The 24,946-nt window shown below is 57.9% G+C and overlaps 3 protein-coding genes across 3 annotated transcripts in view; 2 read left to right on the plus strand and 1 right to left on the minus strand.

The window, feature by feature from the left end:
• The window catches only part of LOC104380737 (scavenger receptor cysteine-rich domain-containing protein DMBT1-like), a 96,652-nt gene that overhangs the window by 16,844 nt on the left and 54,862 nt on the right, over nucleotides 1–24,946 (minus strand).
• The window catches only part of LOC104375815 (scavenger receptor cysteine-rich domain-containing protein DMBT1), a 32,759-nt gene that overhangs the window by 416 nt on the left and 7,397 nt on the right, over nucleotides 1–24,946 (plus strand). The window contains exons 2-10 of the mRNA XM_086631001.1: nucleotides 258–334; nucleotides 6,248–6,375; nucleotides 8,562–8,763; nucleotides 9,388–9,717; nucleotides 10,322–10,651; nucleotides 18,149–18,494; nucleotides 18,532–18,926; nucleotides 19,270–19,273; nucleotides 23,963–24,276. Of these exons, the coding sequence (XP_086487127.1) occupies nucleotides 258–334; nucleotides 6,248–6,375; nucleotides 8,562–8,763; nucleotides 9,388–9,717; nucleotides 10,322–10,651; nucleotides 18,149–18,494; nucleotides 18,532–18,926; nucleotides 19,270–19,273; nucleotides 23,963–24,276 (2,126 nt within the window). The remainder of the gene's footprint in view (nucleotides 1–257; nucleotides 335–6,247; nucleotides 6,376–8,561; nucleotides 8,764–9,387; nucleotides 9,718–10,321; nucleotides 10,652–18,148; nucleotides 18,495–18,531; nucleotides 18,927–19,269; nucleotides 19,274–23,962; nucleotides 24,277–24,946) is intronic.
• LOC147525799 (scavenger receptor cysteine-rich domain-containing protein DMBT1-like) lies at nucleotides 19,360–23,302 on the plus strand. The gene is made up of 6 exons (XM_086630994.1): nucleotides 19,360–19,372; nucleotides 19,758–20,139; nucleotides 20,644–20,924; nucleotides 21,491–21,820; nucleotides 22,082–22,411; nucleotides 22,950–23,302. The coding sequence occupies exons 1-6, from the start codon at nucleotides 19,360–19,362 to the stop codon at nucleotides 23,300–23,302; spliced, it is 1,689 nt and encodes a 562-aa protein (XP_086487120.1).

Consider the following 24,946-nt stretch of genomic DNA (forward strand, 5'->3'; position numbering starts at 1 on the left):
GAAGCCCTCAGTGATGGAGATCCAAATGCCTTTCTTATCTCTGTTAACAATATTTAACCATCCCCATGGGGGGAAGAGTATTTCCCGCTGCCTAATGGGAATTTACCACGTTTCCCCTCTTGTCCTTGTGATGTCCGTTTATCTCCTGAGTAAGCTGAAGACATGAAGAGATGTTTGCTCTCTCTCCACAGGCTGTGTTACCGTCAGACCTCCGCGGTCTCTGCCGCTGTTCCCGTTGGTGTTGATCATCCTTCCAGTCTCCATGCTGGTGTGGGGGCTCTTCGGTACCAGAGGAGGAGGCCAGTGCACAACAGGGCTTTTCATCCCCCCCGAGGTGAGCTCCGCTGCGGAGAGGGCAGCGGAGTCTGCGGAAGTGGTGCGTGGTTGGGCATGGGTTTTCTTCAAAACATTGATGTCAGCAGAATTGAGGCAGAAGGCTTTTTCCCCCCTGTGGCTTGTGTTCAAAGGAACTTCTTTTTTTGGTTTGACCTCTTCTCTCCCCATCCCCTTCCCCTTTCTCCTTTTTTCCACTCTTCCCCTTTCGCTTTGACACCATCTTCCCTGCTGGGTTATGGACACGCTGAAGGGTGGGGCAGCCCTTGAAGCTGCTTCAGACACTGCCTGCGCCTCCCTCTGCTGCCCGCACTGCCCGTACGTCAGACAGCAGCTCTGAGCAGAGGATCAGTCTATGGCTTCCTAGCTCCCCATTGGCAAGGGATGTTCTACCTTTAGCCTGAGAAGACCAGGAATTGTCTCTGTTCCTGAAGTTTTCAGGCTGTGGTGGAGACTCTTGGAAAGTGGGGGTGGGCAGTTGGGGTTGCCTGTGATGAACATCCCCGTGTTGTCTTGTTGAACGTCCGTCATGTTGAGGAAAGGTGCTGTGTGTGGACCAAATGCTGGATCAAGGGTGGTTTCTGTGAAGCTGGCTTCATGTCTGAGTGCTGGCAGGGCGGTGGTGATGTGCCCTGTGCTGCCACTGGTGTTGGCCAAGCCACAGTGGTTTGTGCTGTCTCCGACGCAGAGCAGATCACCAGCTGCATCACCGTGCTCTGTAGGTTTTATGCACGTGGAGGAGCTGGCTCCATGTCCATGTCAACACCTGGAGAGGAGCAAGTGTCAGCCAAGGTGGCCCCTGCTTAGAACGATGACGAGAAGAGAGCAGAGCCTGTGACCAACCCAGACCTAAAATTCCAGTGGTGCAGTTCTGTCCCAGCAAACAGCTTCACCAAGGACCCCGGGCCACCTCGTCTCTCCAGAACTGGGTCACCAGATCCACCACCCATCTTCAGGCCCACTTGGGTGGTCACCCTGAGCGGTACGAGGTGTGGCACATGCTATGCAGCACCAGCTGTCTGCGCGCGGAAGACAAGTGACAGGTAGAAATTTTAAATATTTGTTTTTCCAAATTTCTCTTTCTTTTTTTTTTTTTTTTTTTTTGTCCATTTGTGAAAATAAAAACATTCTCTGAGATTCCGGCAGTGTTTTGCTCTTGGAGGGATTTTTTTTTCTTCTCTTTTTTTGTAGCAAATCATTTTACCCCGAAGTACGTGCCAGGGGCTTGCTTCCCTGCAGCAACTGAGTTGAACCGTTTTGCATGCTCCACCTGGAAGCTCAGTGTAGGCCTCGTGTAGGTACTTGGAGCCATCGGAGATGTCCGAGTTCCGGGACATGGATATGGGACTGGCAAACACGACAAAGGGCCCACAGCTCACTAGATGCATCTGTATGGGGGCAACTAGGTCTCACTCATCTCTTCCATCTGCTGTGTTCCCAAACACGCTCCTGTGCCTTGGACATCAGTCTCCTGGGGCCTCTCAGAGGACAGGGGCTTCTTCCGAAGGGCTTGGAGGGCACGGAGGTGCAAGTCAGCCGTGCGGAGGGATGCTGACAGGGGGTTGAAGAAGCTCTGGTTGTAGAAATCAGCACTGAGTACCACTGTTGGTCACACCAACTCAAAGGGTGTGGGACTATGAGCAGCTGAGCACGACCCCGTGCAAGCAACCTGCTGTATGTTGGCAGGACAGTCCTGCTCACGGAAGACCAAGAAAACGGATAGGTGGCCCACCAGAGGGAAAAAGGATGAGTGATGAGATCAAGCGTCGGCTGCAGTGGGATAAAGGCATGAACATCTGCAAGGCAGGAGAAGAGAGGAAATGGGACGTACGCTGGGTCACAGGGGCCTGGAAGATGAAGGCTTGGAGTGCCCTGAGATGATTGACCAAGCTGGAAAACAGAAGATGGCTTCTATGATGTATGGGGAGCAGCTATGAAGGGAAACGAGTGCATGAAGAGCCCCAACAGCCAAAAGCTTGGAGAACTAATGAGTAAAAGTTGATCCTACAGCGTGCAGGACACTTGCAAAGGAGGAGCAGACAAGACTGTGGCCAAGTCTGTGGCTGTGGTACGTATGGAGGAGTGTCTACGACTTGTGGAAGTGCTTCTCTGAGTGGTAACTCTGTGGTAGACGTATAGTGAGCCTTGCGTGAACGTTTCATAGTCCCGTTGATGGCAATGTTGGGAATTTTCAGTTGATACTTATAGAATCACAGAATGGTTTGGGTTGGAAGGGACCTTCAAGATCATCTAGTTCCAAGCCCTGCCATGGGCAGGGACACCCTCCACTACACCAGGTTGCTCAAAGCCCCATCCAACCTGGCCTTGAACACTTCCAGGGATGGGGCAGCCACAGCTTCTCTGGGCAACCTGTCCAGTGCCTCAGCACTCTCAGAGGGAAGAATTTCTTCCTCAGATCCCATCGAAATCTCCCCTCTTTCAGTTCAAAGCCATTGCCCCGTGTCCTGTCACTCCACACCCTTGTCCAAAGCCCCTCTCCAGCTTTCTTGTAGCCCCTTTAGGCACTGGAAGGTGCTCAAAGGTCTCCCCGGAGCCTGGGGACCCCAGAGCTGAATGCAGCACCGCAGGGGGGTTCTCAGGAGAGCAGAGCAGAGGGGCAGAATCCCCTCCCTCGCCCTGCTGCCCACGCTGCTCTGGGTGCAGCCCAGGACACGGTTGGCTTTCTGGGCTGCCAGCACACGGTGCCGGCTTGGGCTTCTCATCAACCACCACCTCCAAGTCCTTTTCCTCAGGGCTGCTCTCCATCCATTCTCCGCCCAGCCTGTACTTGTGCTTGGGATTGCCCCAACCCACATGCAGGACCTTTCACTTGGCCTTGTTGAACTTCATGAGGTTCTCACAGGCCCATCTCTCCAGCCTGTCCAGGTCCCTCTGGATGGCATCCCTCCCTTCCAGCGTGTCGACGGCACCACACAGCTTGGTGTCATCGGCGAACTTGCTGAGGGTGCACTCGATCCCACGGTCCATGTCACCAACAAAGATGTTAAATAGCACTGGTCCCAGTATGACCCCTGAGGAACACCACTCGTCACTGGCCTGCTGCATGGATGGGTTGATCCTGGGCTCTATCACACTACAAAGGAGTTGCCCAGGGCACACGCTCCCCAGTTTCTGCCACTTTTCCAGGTCCTATGCTCATTTTTCTGCTGTTCCCTCAATCTGAAGGTCAACAACACCAGGCTTCCTCATGCAACAGGGCTTGGCAGTGGGTCATCAAGGGTCCAGGCTTTTCCAGGGAAGTGTGTGGTGATGGTGGAGTTTCTTCTTCCTCCATTTTTGGATTCGTATGTTTTCTGACATACCATTGCACTTGGTTCTTCCCTTATCTGCCTGCAAATCGCTATTGCGCCCAAACCGACTACGTGTGGAGCTTTTTCTCTGTGTTGGGTGCTTGTTTTTTCAGCCCTACAACTGGCTTTGTCCAGATCCAGGCTTGCAAGTGACGATCAGTGAGCCGCTGATGGCCTTGGGCTCCTAGCGTGCCCTACCTCTCATCATCTCACGCCTGTCCTCTGCACTGACTGGCGTGTTTCCACTTCTCAAGGCTTCTGCTGTAACACCAGCTTTATGTTTCTCCCCAGGTCCGAGAGCCCCGGGACACTCCTAGATGTCCTGCACTCCATGGGCTGCTGCTGGAGGGTGGTGGGGACTACAGCACGGCTGTATCCTTCCCCCCTTATCCAGTCTTGCTCAGCAGGTCTTGTCCCACCAGGCACGCAGGTCCTGGCACCATGACCTGGTGTATGCAACCCATGGTCCCTTCCATGCTGCAGCGACAACCCTTGGCACCTTATTTCGGGCACTTTGAGATGAAAACATACGTCAGATGTAGCAGTTCTGCCTGAGGCCATGAGGACATCCTGTGCTGACCCCTGACTTCCCTGGTCCTGCTCTCTGCTGATGAGCAGGGGAACAGTCACTCCTCAATGACCTTGATGAGGGGAACGGGGATGCAACAGATGCAGCAGGCTTTGTGCAGTTCGCTTTTCTTCCTTCTTGTTCCTAAAGCTTCCTTCTTGTTCCCAGGGTTGCACTCAACCCAATTCCGCTCCTAAGAAGCACAGTTCCCTTTTCAGCCCTTTCCCGGCACGGTTTAGGGGAGTTCAGCTCCAGGGTCCTCCTGCACTGGGTGGTCATCTCAGGCTGCTGCTGAGCCACCCGCTCCTTCATCTCCTCGGCGGATGAGCCATTCTGGGCACATCTCTGGCTTGTTCCAGTTCGATGGAACCTGGAGATTTGACCAGGGATGTTCACTTGGCTCTTTGCAGGAGGCTGGGAGGTCAGACAGGAGGTTCAGCCACCAATGTGGTGGGACAGGCAGTCTGTGATTCTATGAAAATTCCTTATTTTGGCAAGGGAAAGGAGGCTTCTTGCGCCTGGGGGTGTCTCTATATGGCAGGGTTCACCTTTGGACACACGCGAGATGAGGCTCAGCTTTTCCTGAGGGTGCAAACCCCCATCAGTGAGTGTTCCAAACCCTCCCGCTGCTGGATCCGCAGCCAGGAGCTGAGCTGAGGTGGGGAGGTGGGGATGAAATGGGGCAGATGTGGCTGGGAATGGGGGGAGCCTCCCAGCAGACGTGGCTCTAGTGCTGGAGAGGCACTTAGAGCACTTAAAACCAGCGGCCAAAATCCCAGGGAGAGCAAGGAGGAGGGATCAACGTGGGAGGAGGGATGAGCGCCGGGCAAACACGGGGCACGTCGCTGCAGAGGAGGGGATAAACCTGCTCCTGCCACCCGCGGCACCCAGCCCGGCGCGCGGCAGCCTGTGCTGGGACGGGCCCCTGTCTCACGGCGTACGTGACCAGCATGGGGTTCTGGAGACATCGCCTCCAGTCTGGGCGCAGCAGCCCGGCTGGCATCGCCGGGGCAGCGCTCCTCCTCTGCCTGGGGTGTCTCTGCGGTGAGTGGCTGTCACGCGGGGAAAGGAGCATCCTAGGAGAAAGAGGGGGGTCGGAGCTCTGCGGGAACGGGGAGGACTGGACTTGCTGGTGGATGGGGCAAAGCTTCCTTTGACCCACCAGCCTGTAAAAGGAAGAGAAAGCGGCAGATGGGGAAGAAGACCTCGTTAGTCGGGTAATTATCCTGGCCACCGTGCCGCTGCCCTTGCGCAGGACGACTGGGAAGCGCTTGGAGCCTCACCAGCCAGTGGCAGTCGGGACCAGAAACTGGTTATTTGTGTTGGCTGCCTCTTCGGGGCCGGCCAGCTCGTTGGCAAAGGGCACAAAGTCCTCTTGGCCCCAGCACAAATGCTGGCGGCTGCTCTGCTCCGCGCCCCGCGGACACGAAGGCTTCCCAGGGCCGACCCGTTGTGCTGCGAGCGGGATGCTGAGGTGCTTTCCTGACTTTGTGTTCCCTCTGCCCGCCTCGATTGGCATCCCCTTCTCCAGGAGATGCTGCAGCAGCCTCTACCCAGACCCTGACCCAGGCGGCCTAGGGCTAAGGAGCTGCAGAGGCTCCCTGGAGCGATTATTGGTCGCGATCGTGATTGATTATTGATTAGCGATCAGGCAAATCACTGATTAAAGCACCAGGTTGCACTCAGACAGACCCCACCTTTCCCATCAGCTGCTGGCAGCTACTCCCTACGTACAGTTTCCCGGAGTTTTCAATCCCGCCGGCAGTGTTTTCCCGTTCATTTATTGGGAATACAAAGGAAAAAAATATCCGAGGCCTCTTTAAAGATAATTGTCTTTCAAAAAGGGGGTTTGCGAAGCATTTTCTCTCCTGGACTTGGATTTTTTTTTTTTTTCCCGTTTGAGCCGAAGGAGAAGCACGTCCATGGTTCACGTAAGCCACCGCCGTTTGCGGAGGCTCTGTGGATCTCGTGCAAACGACGCAGCCTTTCCCTGTGTTCTCTTCCACACCAGACCCTCTCCCTATCCCTCTTGCAGACCTGGTCGCTGCCCAGCAGGCTCCCCTCCGCCTGTCGGACGGCCCGCACCGCTGCGCTGGCAGGGTTGAGGTCTTCTACAGGAACCAGTGGGGAACGGTGTGCGATGACTGGTGGGACGTGGAGGACGCCAGCGTGGTGTGCCGGCAGCTGGGCTGCGGCACGGCGCTGTCGGCCCTGGGGGTCGGGCGTTTCAGGGCAGGGTCTGGTCCCATCTGGCTGGACGACGTCAAGTGCACGGGGATGGAGGTTGCCCTGTCCCACTGCAGGACGAAGGGCTGGGGCAAGAACAACTGCCACCACGGCGAAGACGCCAGTGTGGTGTGCTCAGGTAATGCCCCGTGGAAGTTATGGGGCAGGGGAGGATGATGACACATGGTCTGCAAAGCAATTCTCTCGCCAGGAGCGCTGACCCCGCCGTTTTCCAAAAGCTCCCCGTGGCACAGAGCCCCCACGGCCCCAGCAAGGGATGGTTTTTCGGTTTGTCCCATACAAGGGACTGCAGACTAGGGAGCGATTTGGGAAGCAGGCTTGGAAACGTTATCCGTGCTAACTCCACCTTCCTGAGAATGCCAGGAGGAGACACCCAGGTTCCTCCTCTCCAGCACCAACACCAGAGACAGGATGGTTTCCCTACTCTTGCCTCTAGCGAGCCACAACCAGCTGGAGAGTGCTCTTATGGCCACAAACTGTGGTCCTCCAAAAGCTTGGAGCTCCGAAAGATTGGAGCTCTAGTGGCAGATCAAGACGTAGGCACTCATGGCAACTGGTAGATGCTGGAGGCACTGGTGCCAGAATTGTCCCAACAGGCATCGGCATGCAGGTGTGCTGAGCCCCCTTGGTTGTCACCGCCACCTGCAAAGTGGTGCCCCGCGAACGCCAGGGAAAAAAGCTTTCCTCCTTCTCCTGGCCCAGCATCCTCAGCATCTCCAGCCACAGCTGGAAAGACCACAGGTTGCTAGGACCACATGGCATCACCCCCCTCCCAGTCCTGAGGTGGCTGCGTGTTGGTAGCAACTGGGCACAGCTAACAACTGTAGTGGAGAGCAGAATGGTCCCAAAGAAACGAGGGACAGGGAATTTTCATGGTGCACCTCTTGTGCCCTCTGTAGATTCATCCAGCCACCCTTCGGCCATCCATGCTGGTCCTGCAGAGCTCCGCCTGGTGAACGGCCCAAACCACTGCTCTGGAAGAGTAGAGGTGATGCACGACCATCAGTGGGGAACCGTGTGCGACGACGACTGGAGCCTCCCCGATGCCAGCGTGGTGTGCCGGCAGCTGGGCTGCGGGACGGCAGTCTCAGCCTACGGTGCGGCTCACTTTGGCCAGGGATCGGGCCCCATCTGGCTGGACAACGTTCAGTGCTCTGGGACCGAAGCTGCCCTGTCCGAATGCCTGGCCAGACCTTGGGGTGTCAACAACTGTCACCACGGAGAAGATGCCGGCGCTGTGTGCGCAGGTAACACCACGCTTGTGGGCCAGGAGGAGAATTCGAGCAGAGGATGCTCTGCTCTGGCGATCCCTACTGGTTTCACAGCGGCAGCCAAGGGCTGGGCAGCAGACACCTGGATGGGTGACGTTGTCCCTCATATCCCAGCATGCCACGCTGGCACTTTTTAGCACACAGGACCATGAAATTAAGGAGCAGCAGGGATAACGGGAAGGGAAGGATGCCCTTTGGGCAGCACACAAAAAGCGCACTCCCGTAGGCACCGAGGCAAGAGGGGAAGAACCGGACCAGGTGCCAGATGGTCCTAGAAAGTCCCAACCCACCACTTTATGGCAACCAGTAGCCCACAGACTGTGCAGGCATGGGGTGGGGGGCCCTGAAGTCTTTTTGAAGAAAGGGCTGTGGCAATAGTGGTCTGCAGACAGTCTCCTCTTTTGGGTGCTGCTGCAGCCACTGGAAGGGTTCCTGGGCAGTGACCTGGGAGAACTTATAAGAAGGATTGCAGCCATTTCTGGTTTGCTTGTGCTCATGTTGAACGTGTGCCAGCTCTGAGGTTGCACAGCTGGTTTTGTCCACACCTGAGATGTTTAGCCCCAAAGTTTAGATGTTCCTCCACAGCTCTTTGTTGCAGAACACAGGGGAGCATCCTCTGGCGTGGGTCTCACCATGGTGGCAAGAAGAGGCACCTTGGGGAGATCCGGTCTGATGCTTGCCTTGTGTCTCATGTCACAAGCAGGCACGGCCACCAACACACCAACTCATCTGCGCTTGGAGAACGGCCCTGGCCGCTGTGCAGGGCGCGTGGAGGTGTTCCATCACTCTCAGTGGGGGACGGTGTGCTCCAGCAGCTGGAGCCTGGCTGAGGCCGCGGTGGTCTGCCGGCAGCTGGGCTGTGGGACGGCCATCTCGGCCCCGGGCTCGGCTCACTTCGGGCAAGGGTCCGGACGCATCTGGCTGGATAGTGTCAACTGCACAGGGACAGAAGCTGCCCTCTCCGAATGCCAGACCAGGCCATGGGGATCCCACAGCTGTGACCACCGGGAAGATGCTGGCGTGGTGTGCTCAGGTGAGTAGTCAGCATAAGTACCATGCAGGTTGGGGTGCAGAATCAGCTCGATTGCATCCCAGGTAGCCAGGGACTCTGTAGTCACTACTGACCCCAGGACCCCCCTCATAGTCACTGTGGACCCCAAGACACTTCCATAGTCAGTGTTGACCCCAAGACCCTCCCATAGTCACTGTTGACCCCAAGACGCTGCCATAGTCAGCGTTGGCCCCAAGACCCTCCCATAGTCACTGTTGACCCCAGAACCCTTCTGTAGTCAGTGTTGACCTCAAGATCCTCCCATAGTCACTGTTGACCCCAGAACCCTCCTGTAGTCAGTGTTGACCTCAAGACCCTCCCACCCCATAGTGACTGTTGACCCCAGGATCCTCCCATACTCAATGTTGACCCAAGACCCTTTGTCAGGCTCCAAACCCGAGGCGCTGAAGCTGCGACCTCTCTTTATCCACCCCCATGAGAAGCAAATCCCAAGACAACCCTGACGGTGTAGCACCTTTCCCAGGCAACCAAAGGCTGCATGTGCAGAAGGACACTCAAGTTTTCCCGTGGCTTTGCACCTTGCAAAGCCCACCTGGAGCCAGGGATGATGGTCAGGCATGAACGTGCCCCTTGCTCCCTTCACAGGTGTGGGCACTTCGGGGCAGCGCCCACTGCGGCTGGTGAACGGCTCCAACAGCTGCCTGGGGAGAGTCGAGGTCCTTCACAACCAGAAGTGGGGGACCGTGTGTGATGACACCTGGGACCTCCATGATGCCATGGTCGTGTGCAGGCAGCTGGGCTGTGGGATGGCACTGACAGCACCGGGCTCGGCTCATTTTGGACCAGGGTCAGATCCCATCTGGCTGGATGATGTTCACTGCACAGGGACCGAGTCCGCCCTCACCGAGTGTGAGCTGAGGAACTGGGGAGAGCACAACTGCGGTCACAGCGAGGATGCAGGCGTGGTGTGCTCAGGTAACCCCAGCTGCAGGGACCGGGGCAGGCGAGCCAAGAGGTTGGTGTCCATCCAAGGGAGGGCTTGATGGCTGCTGGAGTGGCTGTTCTATCCCAGGGCTGTACCAGGCTCTCTCCTCTCCGCTCACTCTTCCCCATCCCCTCCCCAGAGCAGAAGTCAGCTTTCACCCAGCCAGGCTTGGAGTTGAGCAAAAATGCCACCCTGCCTTAGAGCTGTGCACCCAACTCCTATTGATTTAACGTAGACTATGTCCCTCTAGCTCGTCAACGAGAACATCCTGTGATGGGCAGAGACTTGCTTAAAAAAAAAATAATCCAGGCGCCTGTTTCCTAGGCGCAGGAATCCAGTGTCACCGAGGAAATGGGCATGGGTCTCCCACGAGCCCCATCTCACAGATACCAGCCCCGAGGGGATGTTGCTTATTAAGGCATCTTGTCCAAGAGGATGGAGCAAGGCGACCCATGCTTTTGTGGCTGGTCATGGGTGCTGGTGGCTTGCCTTCAGCAGCGCACCGGAAAAAAATGCCCAGGAGCAAATCAGAAGCTCTCATGGCCATATGGGGTTGGAGAGGCCCCCTCACCCCCCTGCCCCTCTCCTTTGCAGGCACGAACCCCTTGGAGCTGCGGCTGCAGGACGGCCCCGGGCCCTGCGCGGGGCGGCTGGAGGTGCTCTACAACGCTACCTGGCACGGGGTGTGCAGCAGCGGCTGGACCTTGCTGGAAGCCGGGGTGGTCTGCAGGCAGCTGGGCTGTGGGCCAGCCCAGGCGGCGCCCCTCGGAGCCCAGCTCAGCCCCGGGCCCGGCCGTGCCCTGCTGGAGGGGCTGAGCTGCCGGGGCACCGAGTCCTTGCTGCTGGAGTGCCAACAGAGAGAGATGGGCCCGGGAACGTGCCGGCACGGCGCGGCGGCCGGCGTGGTGTGTGCGGAGCAGGAAGGTGAGCGCCGGGATACCCCGTCATCCACTCTGTCTGCACTGAGGCCAAGCCGGTGCAGACACGTGGCTCCTATCTCCATCCTGGTCTTGGCTCCCTCCCAGGCAGGCAGGAGCATTGGCATAAACCTTTTTGCCGGGAGGCATTAGGTGGGCAGGGTGGAGGCACCCGAAGGCAGATGCTGGAAGGCAGCGGAGTGGGACCAACAGGGTGAAGGCATCTTGGTGGGCGTGGAGATCCAAGCATCCCCAGTGTCCATGCATTAGCCCAATGAGGAGGGTGTCCATGCACTCACCTTCCTGCTGAGGGTGGGATGTCAGTCCTGCTGATGAGGTTCAGCCCCAGCCCCTGGGAGGGCAGCAAGGGAGGATGTTGCAGGTCTCCAGAAATGTGCAGCAGAAGGAAAGGGTGAGAGGGGCAGAGAGGGTCAGCCAGCCCCCTCTGGGCTTCACTCTTCTTGCAGACCTTGTACAGTCCTGCTCAGTGCTGGCAGGCCTGCTCGGTACGGGGACGATGCTCTGCGGGACGCTGTTGGTCCTATACCTGTGGAAGAGGTGTGGAAGACGGGCTGGAAGCTCCCAAAGTAAGAGCAGGAGCACAGGACATGGTGCACCTGGCCTGCTTGTGGAGCTGGTTGCGCTCCTGGCCAGCAGGGACGCACCCCAACATGGGGCTGGGGTTTACACCCTCCAGGCATCACCCTACTCCTTCGTTTTGCAGACAAGCCACTTATAAAGAAGACAGAGGACGACAGGATATCATCCGAGGCTTAGGCAGCCACGCTCCTCGTGCCAAAGGCAAGGCTCCCTCAGGACCTCAGACGACCCCGTTCTGTGGAGCCAGAAGAGCAGAGCAGCCGCTGTGATGATCAGCAGAGAAGATCTGCCCTCCGGCAGAGCCTCCGGAGACCCCTGCCCCATGTGCCCCATAGCCCCCAGGTCACCGCGCTGAGCCTCTGTGGGTCCCAGTTCCTCCATGCAGCCCTGCAAAGCCCCTCAGTCTCCAAGCAAGGTCTTGGAATAACCCCTATGTGGTCCTCCAGATAGGCTCCAGCATCCTAACCCCATCTGTGCAGACTCCTCTTCTTCCCAGCCCTACAACCTCTATAATCCCTATTCCCAGCCCTAGAGCCCCCTATAGCCCCCTGCAGAGTCATCTGCAGCAGTGCCTGGTGCCATTGCGCTCACCGCATTCCCAACGGGATCACACCTTTTCCCCTGATCTCCCACGGAAGTCAGGATAACGTCCTGATCCAGGAGCAAGTGAGCAAGGTGCTCTGCTGCACTGTCCACAATCGCTTTTGCAAAACAAGGGACACTTCACAGCCTGTCCAGAACAGGGCGAGAAGTCCCTCTCCCGTTGTATTTATTCGATTCACTTTTGAATACCAGTAAAAACTCTGAAACCTGAAGGAACGAGAACGCAGCGCTCTACAGGTTCAGGGATACGGAGTGATTGGCGAGGGGAAGTGGTGGAAGAATGTGCTCCTTGGCTTTAGACAGGCTGTAGATGATCGGGTCAGATACAGGAGACTCTTGACTGCTAATGTTGGGTGAGATACAGTCCTGGCCACCAACAAGGAAGAGTCACGTTCCTAATGGAACAATCCATGGAGTCAGGTCTGAGCCCCAAACCATCCACGACCTCAAACCATCCTCGAGTCAACACTGACTATGAGGGGGGTCCTGGGGTCAGCAGTGACTATGGGAGGGTTCTGGGGTCAGTAGTGACTGTAGGCTCCCTGATGAAGACAGGAGGGGCCATGGTCATAGGAATGTCCCAGTGCCATGGGGAGGGAATGAAGGGACCACAAACTTGACCAGGTTGTGATGAAGGTGCGAGCCGAGCTGATATCCACACAAGGGCACGGAAGGGAAGAGCTGATGCAAGAGGAAGCATGGCGAGGACATGCGTGATGAAAGAGTCACAGCATGTGTTTCAATATCCTTCAGGTCTAGCCTCCCACCTCTCCTCTCCCAGCCAGCAGCTGGCAACCTGTGACTAGTTTGTGTCTTGCTACTTGTCCTAAGCCCCCTGGTTGGGTGTCTCCTGTCAACGCATGGACACAAGGTCATAGAATCGTAGAATCATACAATGATTTGGGTTGGAAGCGACCTTAAAGATCATCTGGTCATCTTCTGCTCCTCCTTGGACATCCAGAACTCCTGGGACTTCAAGGTTTCTCATCTTCCTGCTAGCACCCAAAGTTTCTCATCTTCCTGCTAGCCGCCCCAGCAGACCAGGTACTCCAGCCTTGCCTGTTCCAAAGTTTGCATCGAAGGCCCGGGACTTCTTCTATCTCTGGGTGGAGTGTCCTCAGAATAGGGGAAAACAGGAGCTTGGACCCAGTTTTATGCAATGAAATATGTGCAACGTTTTGAGAAGGTCTTTGTAATAAAGGTGGGATGAGCTGGGGCTCTCCATGGCTCCAGCATGCAGGACCAGCACCTGCTCGATCCGAGCTCAGGCCGTGGGCTGCTCTGCAGAGATGCTCTGCAGGGACTGCAGTATCTCAGGAAAGGGTTTTTTCAGACTTGCCAGGGTGACACAGCACCCAAATTTAAAAGGAGCAGAAGGGACGTAGGACCATGACTCAATCCCGGAGCGGCTGTTTGTTCAAACTGACCTTTTTTGGTCCCAGCAGAAACGCCTTTGCCCGGAGCTGCGTCAGCCGCGTCAGGCTAGGGCAGTTCCCGGCATTCCCGCCGTGGTCGGTGTCGGGAGCCTCTTTGCTGCTCTCCTGTTTGTTTGCAAAGAGGAACAAAGTCCTTGGACTCGCTGAGCCCTGGTACAAACGAACGCCGCCACCTTGCCCATGCTCTGCTTTTTAGCAGATGAGTATCGACTCCTTTCCAGCCTGATTTCCACCAGCTCATCCTTTGTTTCGTACAAAAGGTTCTGTTTTCCTCTTGGTCTTCAGCCCTAGCTCCACATGCCTCTGGGGTCTGGGCTGCTCCTGTTTGATCGTCCTACAGGCAGCAATCTGCTCCCCACTCTACCCCCGTCCCAGGTTTTGCCAGGCTGAACCAGTTAAACTCAGCCTGAGACCTTCCTGGCCGTGCTGTCTTCTTCCCACTACATGCTCCAGTTTTGCTTCTTGTTTTGGCACACACAGAGCCAGAACCATCCACCCCTTCTCTGGCAGGAGTCAACTCCTTGCCCAATGCCAGCCCCATCTTCAATGCGCCACCAGCACAGCACCCGCCCCAGTCTGAACCCTCCCAAGCAGAGCAACGAGCGATGTTAACTTGATGACACTTTTGCAAAAGTAACTTTTTTCCCAGTGACACGCTGCTCCGGCTTTGCGTTCTTTCCTCGCACAACTTCAGTGTGCCACCAGGAAACTCTTCCATCTTCTCGGCATCTCGGGACGTGCTGGAGGCAGTGATTTGCAGGGGACATGCCTGGAGCATCATCTGCATAACAGCAACTGGGAAGCCAACTGCTAATCCAAAGGGGACCCTTGAGGTCCTACAAGTGCAGCCATAGTAGGATAAGGGAATGACAGTTCCCCATGTTTTCCAAATCCAACCGAGCCGTTCAAAGCACCGCAAGGTGTGGGCGAGACCCTTTCTCATCACAGATAGTGCTCAGCCTCTCCTGATGGCAGAAGGCTCCAGTGTAGGCGCTGGCTCCAGCCTCCACGTTAAAGCCATTCACAGTCTTTACTGACCTATTTTCTTGCAGTGGATGGTCCCTCACCCCCCAAAACCCAACCAGACACTTTCTTATGAAGCTAAAGTAGAAGGAGAAGAGAAGGCTCTGAGGAGACCTTAGAGCAGCCTTCCAGTACCTAAAGGGGCTACAGGAAAGCTGGAGAGGGGCTTTGGACACGGGCGTGGAGTGACAGGACCTGGGGCAATGGATTTAAACTGAAAGAGGGGAGATTTGGATTAGATCTAAGGCAGAAATTCTTCCCTCTGAGGGTGGTGAGGCACTGGCACAGGTTGCCCAGAGAAGTTGTGGCTGCCCCGTCCCTGGCAGTGTTCTAGGCCAGGTTGGATGAGGCTTTAGGCAACCTGGTGTAGTGGAGAGTGTCCCTGCCCATGGCAGGGGGGCTGGAACTGGATGGTCTTTGAGGTCCCTTCCAACCCCAACCATTCCACGATTCTGTATTTCCCCGGCTCTGTGCATAAAGGCTTGATCTCGCTTGTCGAAAATCGGGATCTTGTACCAGGGCAGCCACGGTGCTGACAGCGGCTGGCACGTACGAGATGGGACACGCGTGTCGAGAGTTTTGTTTGCTCTGTGTGTTCCCAGAACAGCTCGCTGTTTCGCAAGCCCATGACAAGAGTGGCCGCTGCATGGGGCAATGGGTCACCTCCTGGCAGAGCTTCACAGGATGTGAAACTCTCAGCGGGGAGCAGGGCAGAGGAAGAGGAGGGCACACTGCAGGAGTCCCAGTTTGCTCTCCCAGTTGGCCAGTGGGACACCAGGCTCAGCTGGCATCTCCCACAAGGACAGTCCTCTCCAGCTCGTGGCCAGGCTGCGAATATGGGGATGCCTGGTGGTCTCCATCTCTCGTCCAGCCGCCCCAGGGACAGACACCAGCTCACCCTTGGTGGGGTCAAGAGCATGGGGACCCTTCTCCTGCTGGCATGCCTTTGGGGTGAGTGGCATTTGCCTTCGCTGCTGACTGCAAGCCCATCGGCCACGTCAGCTTGTCCAGCCTGCTCAGCTGGCACTTCACGGAGCACACCAGAGGCTGGTCAGGGGTCCTGGGTTTCTCTTGGGGGTCCAGGGCAGGGGGGGAATGGCTTGTCATGGCTTTGGAGGTGGGAGAAAGGTTTTTCACAGGAAGTTGGGAGCTCAGCTGCCTCTGCTACACCCCGAGAACCATACATTGCTCGCGTGCTTCTGCAGACGTGGTTTTGCCCCACAATTAAAGGCCCACGAGCGTTGCAAGAGCGGAGGGAAGTGTGCCTGGCTTTGTGTCCTGAAGCTGTCTCACAGCTGGCCGTGGCCTCCTGTCCCGCTTTAATCTCAGCTTATCCCAGACCACAGACGGCGAACTCCCGGTGCTGCAGCACGGAGGGGGCTTGGCCAAGCTCAACACCACTGTGCTCTCAACAGGGCAGCTCCCCGTACGGTGGAGAGGTGAGCAAGGAGGGAGCCACGCTGCCAGGATAAGGCTGGGTGGCTTGTGGCTGTGCAGCACAAGGAACTGAATATTTTATAGCCCCCTTTTATATATAATATAAAATTTTAATTATGTAGCCCCTTTTTACAAGGGCGTGGAGTGACAGGACAAGGGGCAATGGCTTTAAACTGAAAGAGGGGAGATTTTGATGGGATCTAAGGAAGAAATTCTTCCCTCTGAGGGTGCTGTGGCACTGGAACAGGTTGCCCAGAGAAGCTGTGGCTGCCTCACCCCTGGAAGAGTTCAAAGTCAGGTTGGATGGGGCTTTGAGCAACCTGGTGTAGTGGAGGGTGACCCTGCCCATGACAGGGGGGCTGGAACTAGATGCTCTTGAAGGTCCCTTCCAACCCAAACCATTCCATGATTCTATGATTCTATTTTTGGGCTAGCAGGGCAGACAGACAAGATTCTGGCCAGAGACATGACCCTCGGGCTCAGGCAGAGCCCCAGGGAACCGCAAACCCTACAGGCCCCTTATCTGCAGGCACGGTTTGCTGTCAGACGTTGGCACAAGGATGGGGAAGAGTTCTGCTGCAAGAGCAATATCGTGCATCGATGGTTTGGAACTGGTTAAGAGCAGGCTCAGGGCTTTGCCCAAGCCGCCCCAACTCGGAGCAGAAGCTGGTTATTTGATTTGGGCCACCTCCTTAGTGCTGTTTCACCTTTACAAAGGGCACGAGGAGAAACACTCACCTTCTGATCAGGTTTGCAGTAAGATTGGGAACGTGCCTTCCCTTCTGGTCGGGATTTGGTCTTAATCTCCAGACTGATTAGTTGCTAAGTTTGTGTCCCTGCCCACGGCAGGGGGGTTGGAACTGGATGATCTTTGCGGTCCAACCCCTACCATTCTGTGATTCTAAGCTTGTGCCACCAAAGGGCAGTTCGTACCACTGCTCTCGGAACTCAAGTTTCGCTGTGACTCACTTGGGTTTTCTCCTTCTGTGGTGACCTATTCACCAGCAGTACAACCTTCCCACTTGTTTTGGGAAATCTTGCTCCTGGAAATTTCAGTCCAGTTTCTGCCTCTTTGACAGTCAGCATCTCCTGGCTGGAGACAACTGGGCTGGGACTTGTCCACGCTCAACGCTCACGTAACCGGGCGGTGCTTGCGAGGAACTCGCCAAGGAACACATCAGCTCTGCTAAGTCTCAGCTGCAGCTGGTTTGTTGCTTATCACAGGGCAGCCTCATGGCTCCTGCTGAAAACAGGGGAGCAGAGCAGAAGGCGCACGGGGAGAGGATGAAACAGAAGAGCCAGCGTCGTCAGGACTGTGCTCTTGGCCTGGGGGCAGGAGAGCTCGCAAACTGGAGACCGAGAGCGGTGACGCATCTGGTTCAGCCTCCTCAGAGAAGCAGGTTTTGAGGGGTGGCTTTGCAAAGATGTTTCAGTGCAAAGACACTTTAGTGCAAAGACATTTTACTACAAAGATGCTTCATTGCAAAGACATTTTACTGCAAAGATGCTTTATTGCAAAGATGCTTCATTGCAAAGATGCTTCATTGCAAAGATGCTTCATTGCAAAGACGTTTTATTACAAAGATGCTTCATTGCAAAGATGCTTTTCTGCTCCCCGCTGTACAGCCCGAACGAAAGAGCCGCGCTACGCCCGCCTGCACACCACGTGCCACAGCTGCCCAGATGTTGTCCTCACCTGAATGACTCAGCGGTTTGATTTTTAGCCTGTTTTGCCCTTCTTCCGGCCCCCATGACTCCCCAAGCGCCACGTCTGGCCCCTCGCCTGCCGGCGGTCGGACCCGCGCCCAGATCGGTGCCCGGGCGCTTTGGAAATCACTGCCCGCGGTCAACATGCTCATTTGCACAACGCAGTCGTGTCCCTCCTGGCCCTTCACTTCTGCTGACCCAGCTGAGCTCTCCACGTGACGCACCGGTTACACTCCCCTTCGGTCAGGGGGACCAGCAGCAGTCTCACCCCGGGGGTCCCGCACGTCGCCAAGACCCGCAGCTCGTGCACTTGGCCCCTTGCCCCCGCAAGCTTGCCACGCGGCTGGAGCCCAAGGCATTGATGGTGAAGCGACATCTTTGCTTCTGGCCGCCTGTCCAAAACCACGCACAGGCTCAAATCCCGTTTTTTTCCGCCTTTTACACGAGCAAGAAAAGGGTTCTCGGGGTGTGGGATCCACACTGAGGGTAACTCAGGCACTTTGGTGCAGAGATGGGGCTCAGTTGCCTACAAATGGATACCTGGGACCATCTGAGATGCCCAGGGCAGATTTGAACGGTCAACACCGCCTCTGAAACCCTTTTTGGGCAGCAGGAGCCATCCCGAACGCGTGAGCAGCCGAGCTCCGTGCGCTCCCCGGATTTCACCTCCCCTTCTCTTTCCCCTCCTGGCTTTGCAGGCGCAGCTGCTGGGAGCCCAGAGGGCTTCCTTCGCCTGGCCGGCGGCCCTGGCCGCTGCGCCGGGCGGGTGGAGGTGTTCCACAACGGGACGTGGGGCACGGTGTGCGACGACAGCTGGAGTTCCGCCGAGGGCCGCGTCGTGTGCCGGCAGCTGGGCTGCGGGTCGGTGCTGTCAGTGGCACCCGGAGCTCGGTACGGAGAGGGGACGGGACGGATCTGGTTGGATGAGGTCAACTGCACCGGAGAGGAAAGGGACCTCTCGGAATGCCGAGCCAGGCCATGGGGGGAACACAACTGTCACCACGTGGAGGACGCCAGCGTGGAGTGCTCAGGTAACGCTGGACGGCAGCGACCCGGCCGCGCGCTGCCTCCACCCCCGCAGCCCTTCCTGCCGCACGGCGGTGACGGGCAACCGTTCTCCGACTGTTCCCCTTGGGGCACCGGCAGACTCCACCATCGCTGCCCTGGGCACCCTCCAGCTGCTCAACGGCCCCAACCGCTGCGCCGGGAGGGTGGAGGTGCTCCACGACCACATGTGGGGGACGGTCTGCGACGACGGCTGGGACCTGGCGGACGCGGCGGTGGTGTGCCGGCAGCTGGGCTGCGGCGCGGCGCTGTCGGCCACCAGTGGGGCTCACTTCGGGAGGGGCCACGATCCCATTTGGTTGGATGAGGTCAACTGCACCGGCACCGAGGACACCCTCTTCGACTGCCGGGCCAGCGCATGGGGGGACAACAACTGCTTCCACGGGGAGGACGCCGGAGTGATATGTTCAGGTAACGCTCACCTCGAGGCGCAAGAGGGTCAACATCAGGTTTTTCCGAGTTTCCTACGGGTTTGTGGGAAGGCTCCTGCACTCCCACCAAGGGCGCTCACCCACAGCACCCCCTGCCAGCGCAGACCCACCTCCCCCAGCAGGGCGGATCGCCCTGCAAAGCCTTCATCCACCTCCTGCTGCCGTGAACCCAGCACCACGCTGCAGGAGGAGCCACGGGCAGCCACGGGCATGGACGGCCAAGGGCCAATGCCAAAGCCTGGGGGGCAACTAGGCTGTACCCTGCAAAGCTTTCTGCAGGAGTAACTCGCCCTCCCCAGTCCTTGCCCATCCAGCCAGGCCAGGTCCGTCTCGCGCATCGCCTGGGCTTCAAGGGCTTCTGATGGAATTTTTCATGCCTGTGGAGCTCGGCTCTTTCGTTCAGGCTGGGCAGCATGGAGCAAGAAAGTGACTTTGCAAAACAGACTCTTTGCAAAGCTGCTCCTCAAAATGCACTTTTCAGAAGATGCTGAGCATTGTGGGTGCTGGGTCTCCAGTCTGGGTGCGATGCTGAGCATTGTGGGTGCTGGGTCTCCAGTCTGGGTGAGATGCTGAGCATTGCGGGTGCTGGGTCTCCAGTCTGGGTGAGATGCTGAGCGTTGCAGGTGCTGGGTCTCCAGTTTGGGTAAGATGCTGAGCATTGTGGGTGCTGGGTCTCCAGTCTGGGTGAGATGCTGAGCATTGTGGGTGCTGGGTCTCCAGTCTGGGTGCTCACCATGCACCGAGGATGCTCAGGCTGGAGCAGAAGCAGCTGTGGCTCTCCTGGAGACTTACCCTCGCGTGTCGTTGGCAGCTTCAGGGGTGTCCGTGGCCGCCGAGCTCCGCCTTGCCAACGGTTCGACGCGCTGCGACGGCAGGGTGGAGGTCACCCACAATGGCGCCTGGGTGGCCTTGTGCGATGACGACTGGGGTCTGGCCGAGGCTCGCGTGGTCTGCAGGCAGCTGGGCTGCGGGAGAGCCCTGTCGGCACCCATCAAGTCACGTTTTGGGCACGGGCCCGGGCAAATGTGGCCCGACAGCGTGAGCTGCATGGGCACGGAGACTTCCCTCTTGGAGTGCAAGACGAAGCCCCGGGGCAACAGCACATGTCGCCATGGGAGAGAAGCTGGTGTGGTGTGTGCAGGTAACCCCCTCGGGAGCAACGCGGCACGAGAGGTTGTGGGTCTTGGTCCATCGCTTTGATTTCCTCCTCGTGGACATTTCCATCACGGGGTGTCTGGGGGCGGCTGGAGAAATTTGGGTCATCCTCCTGGAGGGGTCAGTGCTGAGCCAGTGTGTGGGATCACAGAATCGCAGAATCACAGAATGTCAGGGATTGGAAGGGACCTCAAAGGATCATCTAGTCCAATCCCCCTGCCAGAGCAGGACCACCTAGATCAGATCACACAAGAACGCGTCCAGGCAGGTTTGGAACATCTCCAGAGGAGGAGACTCCACAACCTCTCTGGGCAGCCTGTTCCAAATGCTGCCGTGGTGCTGCTCGCGGCCTCTCGCCCCAAAATCACTCCTTTTGGGGGCGATCCGATGAGCCTGCAGCACTTGGTGCAACACCCAGTGACTTGAGAAGGTGCCAGGGCAGTTTTCCTTACTCAGAGCTCGTGGCTTGCCGGCTTTTCCCCTTATTTCCCTCTTCTAGGAAATTCGGAGGGCGACCAGGTGCGGCTGGTGAACTACGGCAGCCGCTGTGCTGGCAGGGTGGAGGTGTTCCACGACAAGCAGTGGGGGACTGTGTGTGACGACAACTGGGACCTGCTGGACGCTGAGGTGGTCTGTCGGCAGCTGGACTGCGGGACAGCGCTGTCAGCCCCTGGGGGGGCCCAGTTCGGGCGTGGGGAAGGCGTCATCTGGATGGATGAGACGAACTGCACGGGGACGGAGAGCACGCTGTCCGCCTGCCGGGCCCGGCCGTGGGGCATCAATAATTGCTACCACGGAGAAGATGCCGGCGTGGTGTGCTCAGGTGATCCATGCTCTTCTGGCATCGCTCCACGCAGGACAGCCGGAGAGGGGGATGTCGGGACGGGTGGGCTGCACCCCTGGGTGAGACCGAGGGTCAGCATCAGCAACCAGTGGGGTTTTGTCAGACCCTCCCTGCAGCCGAGGGACCCATCGCGGGGCCGCTCTTCCCATTTCAAGGTGTTTATTTAAGGTGGTGGGAGGCATTCCTGCAGGGACCCCTATTTTCCACCCCTCTGGGAGCCCTCTGGCTCCAACGACTGGACCAACTCGTTGCAGAGAAGCTCAGCAAAAGCAACAGGTCCAGAGAGCAATTCTTGCAGGGAGTGGGACTGCGGTCCGGGAGGAGGCAGGACCAGTGCAGACCACCCTGTGCAAGGAGATGCTTTGGTGCAGGGTGATCCTGAGGAGAGTTTTGGGTGGTTGGTGGGGGGGGGTCCCTCCTGTGCTCCCCTCCTCCATGCTTTTGGCAGCTCGAAGAGGGGCTGGGAGCTGAGTTGCACTGGGATAAGCGCGGAGGGAAGCTGGCTGCCAGCTGAAGGCGTTAATAAATCCCTCGGATGTTTGCAGACTCGATCATCCCCGATCCGGCTCACCTCCGGCTGGCAAACGGCTCGCACCGCTGCGCTGGCCGAGTCGAGGTGCTCCACCAGGAGGAGTGGGGAACCGTCTGCGACCGTGGCTGGGACAAACAGGACGCTGAGGTTGTGTGCCGGCAGCTGGGCTGCGGGACGGCACTGCCGGCGTCGGAGGGAGCGGAGTTCGGCGCCGGACCCCTGCGCGTCTGGCTGGACAACGTGAACTGCCAGGGGACGGAGCCGAGCCTCACGAAATGCCCGGCCAGCCCGTGGGCAGAGAGCAGCTGCGGCCATGGAAAGCGTGCCAGTGCCATCTGCTCAGGTGGGTGTCACTCCGGCACTAGCAGTGGGTCAGGACACACCAGTAATTTCCCCCCGTCCCAGTTGGGAGCAAGGTGCCAGCTTCACCCCACTTGCTGCTGGGTCAAGGACCCCGAACCTCTTTGCGAAGTTCGTCCATGAGATGAGGATGAGATGCCGTGGGTTCAGAGGCAACGTGACCACGCTGTAGGCCAAAACGCAGGGTCCCTCCTCCTCCCGTGGAGGGGACGGATGCTCTGAGCACCTCCGTGTCCAACTGCAGGCTCGGCTGTTTCCAGCTTCACCCCAGTCCGGCTGGCGGATGGCCCCGGTCGCTGCGCTGGGAGAGTCGAGGTGTTTCACAGTGAGAAATGGGGGACGGTGTGCCACGACAGCTGGGACTTCACGGATGCCAAAGTGGTGTGCCGGCAGCTGGGCTGCGGGGCGGTGATATCGGCCCCACGGCGGGCTCACTTCGGGCAGGGACAGGGACCCATCTGGCTGGACGACGTGCACTGCGCGGGGACGGAGGCCGCCCTCTCGGAATGCAGGTCCAGAGGCTGGGGCATCCACAGATGTGAGCACGGAGAAGATGCCAGCGTGGTGTGCGCAGGTAACCGCCGCGCGTCGCGGCACTGGGAGCACCGCAGCAAACCTTAACGTGGGTCTTCCAGCAGTGGGAAGACTCTGCTTTCCCCGACGGGTGCAAGGGGCTCGCGACGCAGGAGCAGCGTGCAGCCAGCCTGGAAACTCTTTGCTTTGAATACAGCCCCTCCTGCTCCATCCTGGTGGAAGAGGCTTTGGGCAACCTGGTGTAGTGGAGGGTGTCCCTGCCCATAGCAGGGGGGTTGGGACTGGATGATCTTTGAGGTCCCTTCCAACCCAAACCATTCCATGGTTCCATGATTCTATAGTCTGGTCAAGCCCATGCTGATCGAGCCTTGGGCACCACTTGGACCAGTTCACACTACATCTCAAAGGTCTGCCCTCTCTGTCGTCGCCAGAGCATCCTTGATCCACAAGGTGTTGCCACAAGAGCATCCTTGACCCCCAGGGCTGCTTGGACTCTGACATAAACCCATTGCCAGCGCCGGAGGTTTCACGGGGCAGGAGGTATCTCCTTGACATGTGTGTGCTCTCCGATGTTGCAGGATCGGGCATTTCTGACCTCAGAAGCCTCCGCCTGGCGAACGGCTCAGACTCGTGCTCTGGGAGAGTGGAAGTGTTCCATGATCAGCACTGGGGAGGTGTCTGCACGGATGGCTGGGACCTGGCCGAAGCCCACGTGGTGTGTCGGCAGCTGGGCTGTGGCGCGGCGCGCTCGGCCGTGGGGTCCGCCCAGCCTGGGACAGGAGATGGCCCGATCTGGGTGGATGGAGTGGAGTGCACTGGGATGGAGGGGGCCCTCTTAGAATGCAAGGTCAAGCTGTGGGGCACCAAGAGCTGCAAGTCGAGGGGGCACGCAGGCGTCACGTGCTCTGCGGCCGCAGGTCAGTGGCGGTGAGTCCGGGATCGGTCCCTCCCCTGGGGGAGGCCACGCAGTCGGACCAAATTCACCCATCCAGCTCCTCCTTGACCTGATTCAACCACCCTTTTTTCCTGCAGTCCCACCAGGGAGCACGAGGTGTTTTCTGTTTTGAGGTCTACCAGTCCCTGGCTTCCGTCAGGCAAAGTGCTTGGAAATCCCAAGCCTGGGATTCCCAAAAATCCCAAGCCTGTAGACGCAGGCTTTCCATCACACGCAAAGAGCCTCCAAAGAGCCTTGGCACGCCAGGGCTGCAGCTGCTCCCATGGGATTTTTTTTGATCCATGCTACTGCACAACCTCTAGTCCTCGGGGAGTCTTTTCACCAAACCATTTCTTGCTCAGGTGCACAATGCACCTGTTTCCTCCTCGCTTGTCCCCATGAGGATGCTCACACCATGGGAGCTCCTCAGTAACCTCACCAGGTTCACAGTCACGGTCCTACCAGGTTTTTCCCCAAAAGGTGTTTGTGGCTGCAAGCCCAGGCTGCAGCAGCAGCAGAAACACTACGTGCTGATGGAGACCTTGCAAGACCGCGTGCAAGGAGAAGTCCACCGTGCTGCCAGCCACTGCACAGGCAGGTATTTCTGGCTGGGATTTATTGTCCTCCAGTTCTGTTTGCAGACGTGGACCCGGGGAGCTCAGAAGCCCTGCGGCTGGTCAACGGCCCCCACCGCTGCGCCGGGAGGGTGGAGGTGTTTCACAGCCAGCAGTGGGGGACCGTCTGCGATGACGGCTGGGACCTGAGCGACGCGGCCGTGGTGTGCCGGCAGCTGGGCTGCGGGGCGGCCGTGTCGGCCCTGAGTTTATCTGGGTTTGGGCAAGGATCCGGCCCCATCTGGCTCGATGGGGTGCGTTGCCTCGGGACAGAAGCCACCCTCGCCGAATGCCCGGTCAAGCCTTGGGGGCACCACGCGTGTAACCATGTGGAAGATGCCGGCGTTGTGTGCTCAGGTAACCCTCACCACACCTGTAGGATGGACCAAGCGCCGTCCTTCTGCAGGCTGGGAACAGGTTGGGATCCAGTTGGCCAACAAATTGCCCAGACTGGTAGAAACCACGTTAAAATAACTGTGTTCAAAACATGGAAAAATAACGATATGCTGGGGAAAAAGCAGCATGGCTTAGGATGTACCTTGGAGTCTGGTACCACTGGAAGTGTCTGAGACATCTTCATGGGACGAAGCACCTGCGCCCTTCGGGAGCAGCGGCTGGAGGGTGCTTTGGTCCTGCTTGAGCGGCAGCAGATGCGACCGTGCCCTGCCCTGGCTCGAGAGCAGGTGGAGGGTCTGGCGCTGCTGGCACTGTGAAAGCCCAAGATGTGCAGAGAAATGCAGGAAGATGGGCTGGAACCAGCTGCTTTCATGTCATGCCCCGCTTTTCAGCTCCCACTCCAGCCTCTGACCAACCTTCACGGACAGGTCAAAGGGGCAGTCAGAAGCAGTCAGGACAGGGGCAACCCGAAAAAGACCCCTTGCCATTTCCTCTAGGGCAAGAGGTGGGTCTCGTCAGGTGAACCTCGGTGATGCAGCTTCCAAGCGAGGGGGAAGGAAAGCACAGAGAAATGTTGGGAAGGATCTTTGTGCATCCCTTCTTCCCAGCACAGTGTTCCTCAGGTGGAAAC

Source organism: Tauraco erythrolophus, unplaced genomic scaffold, assembly GCF_009769465.1.
Source record: "Tauraco erythrolophus isolate bTauEry1 unplaced genomic scaffold, bTauEry1.pri scaffold_66_arrow_ctg1, whole genome shotgun sequence".
Classification (NCBI taxonomy): domain Eukaryota; kingdom Metazoa; phylum Chordata; class Aves; order Musophagiformes; family Musophagidae; genus Tauraco; species Tauraco erythrolophus.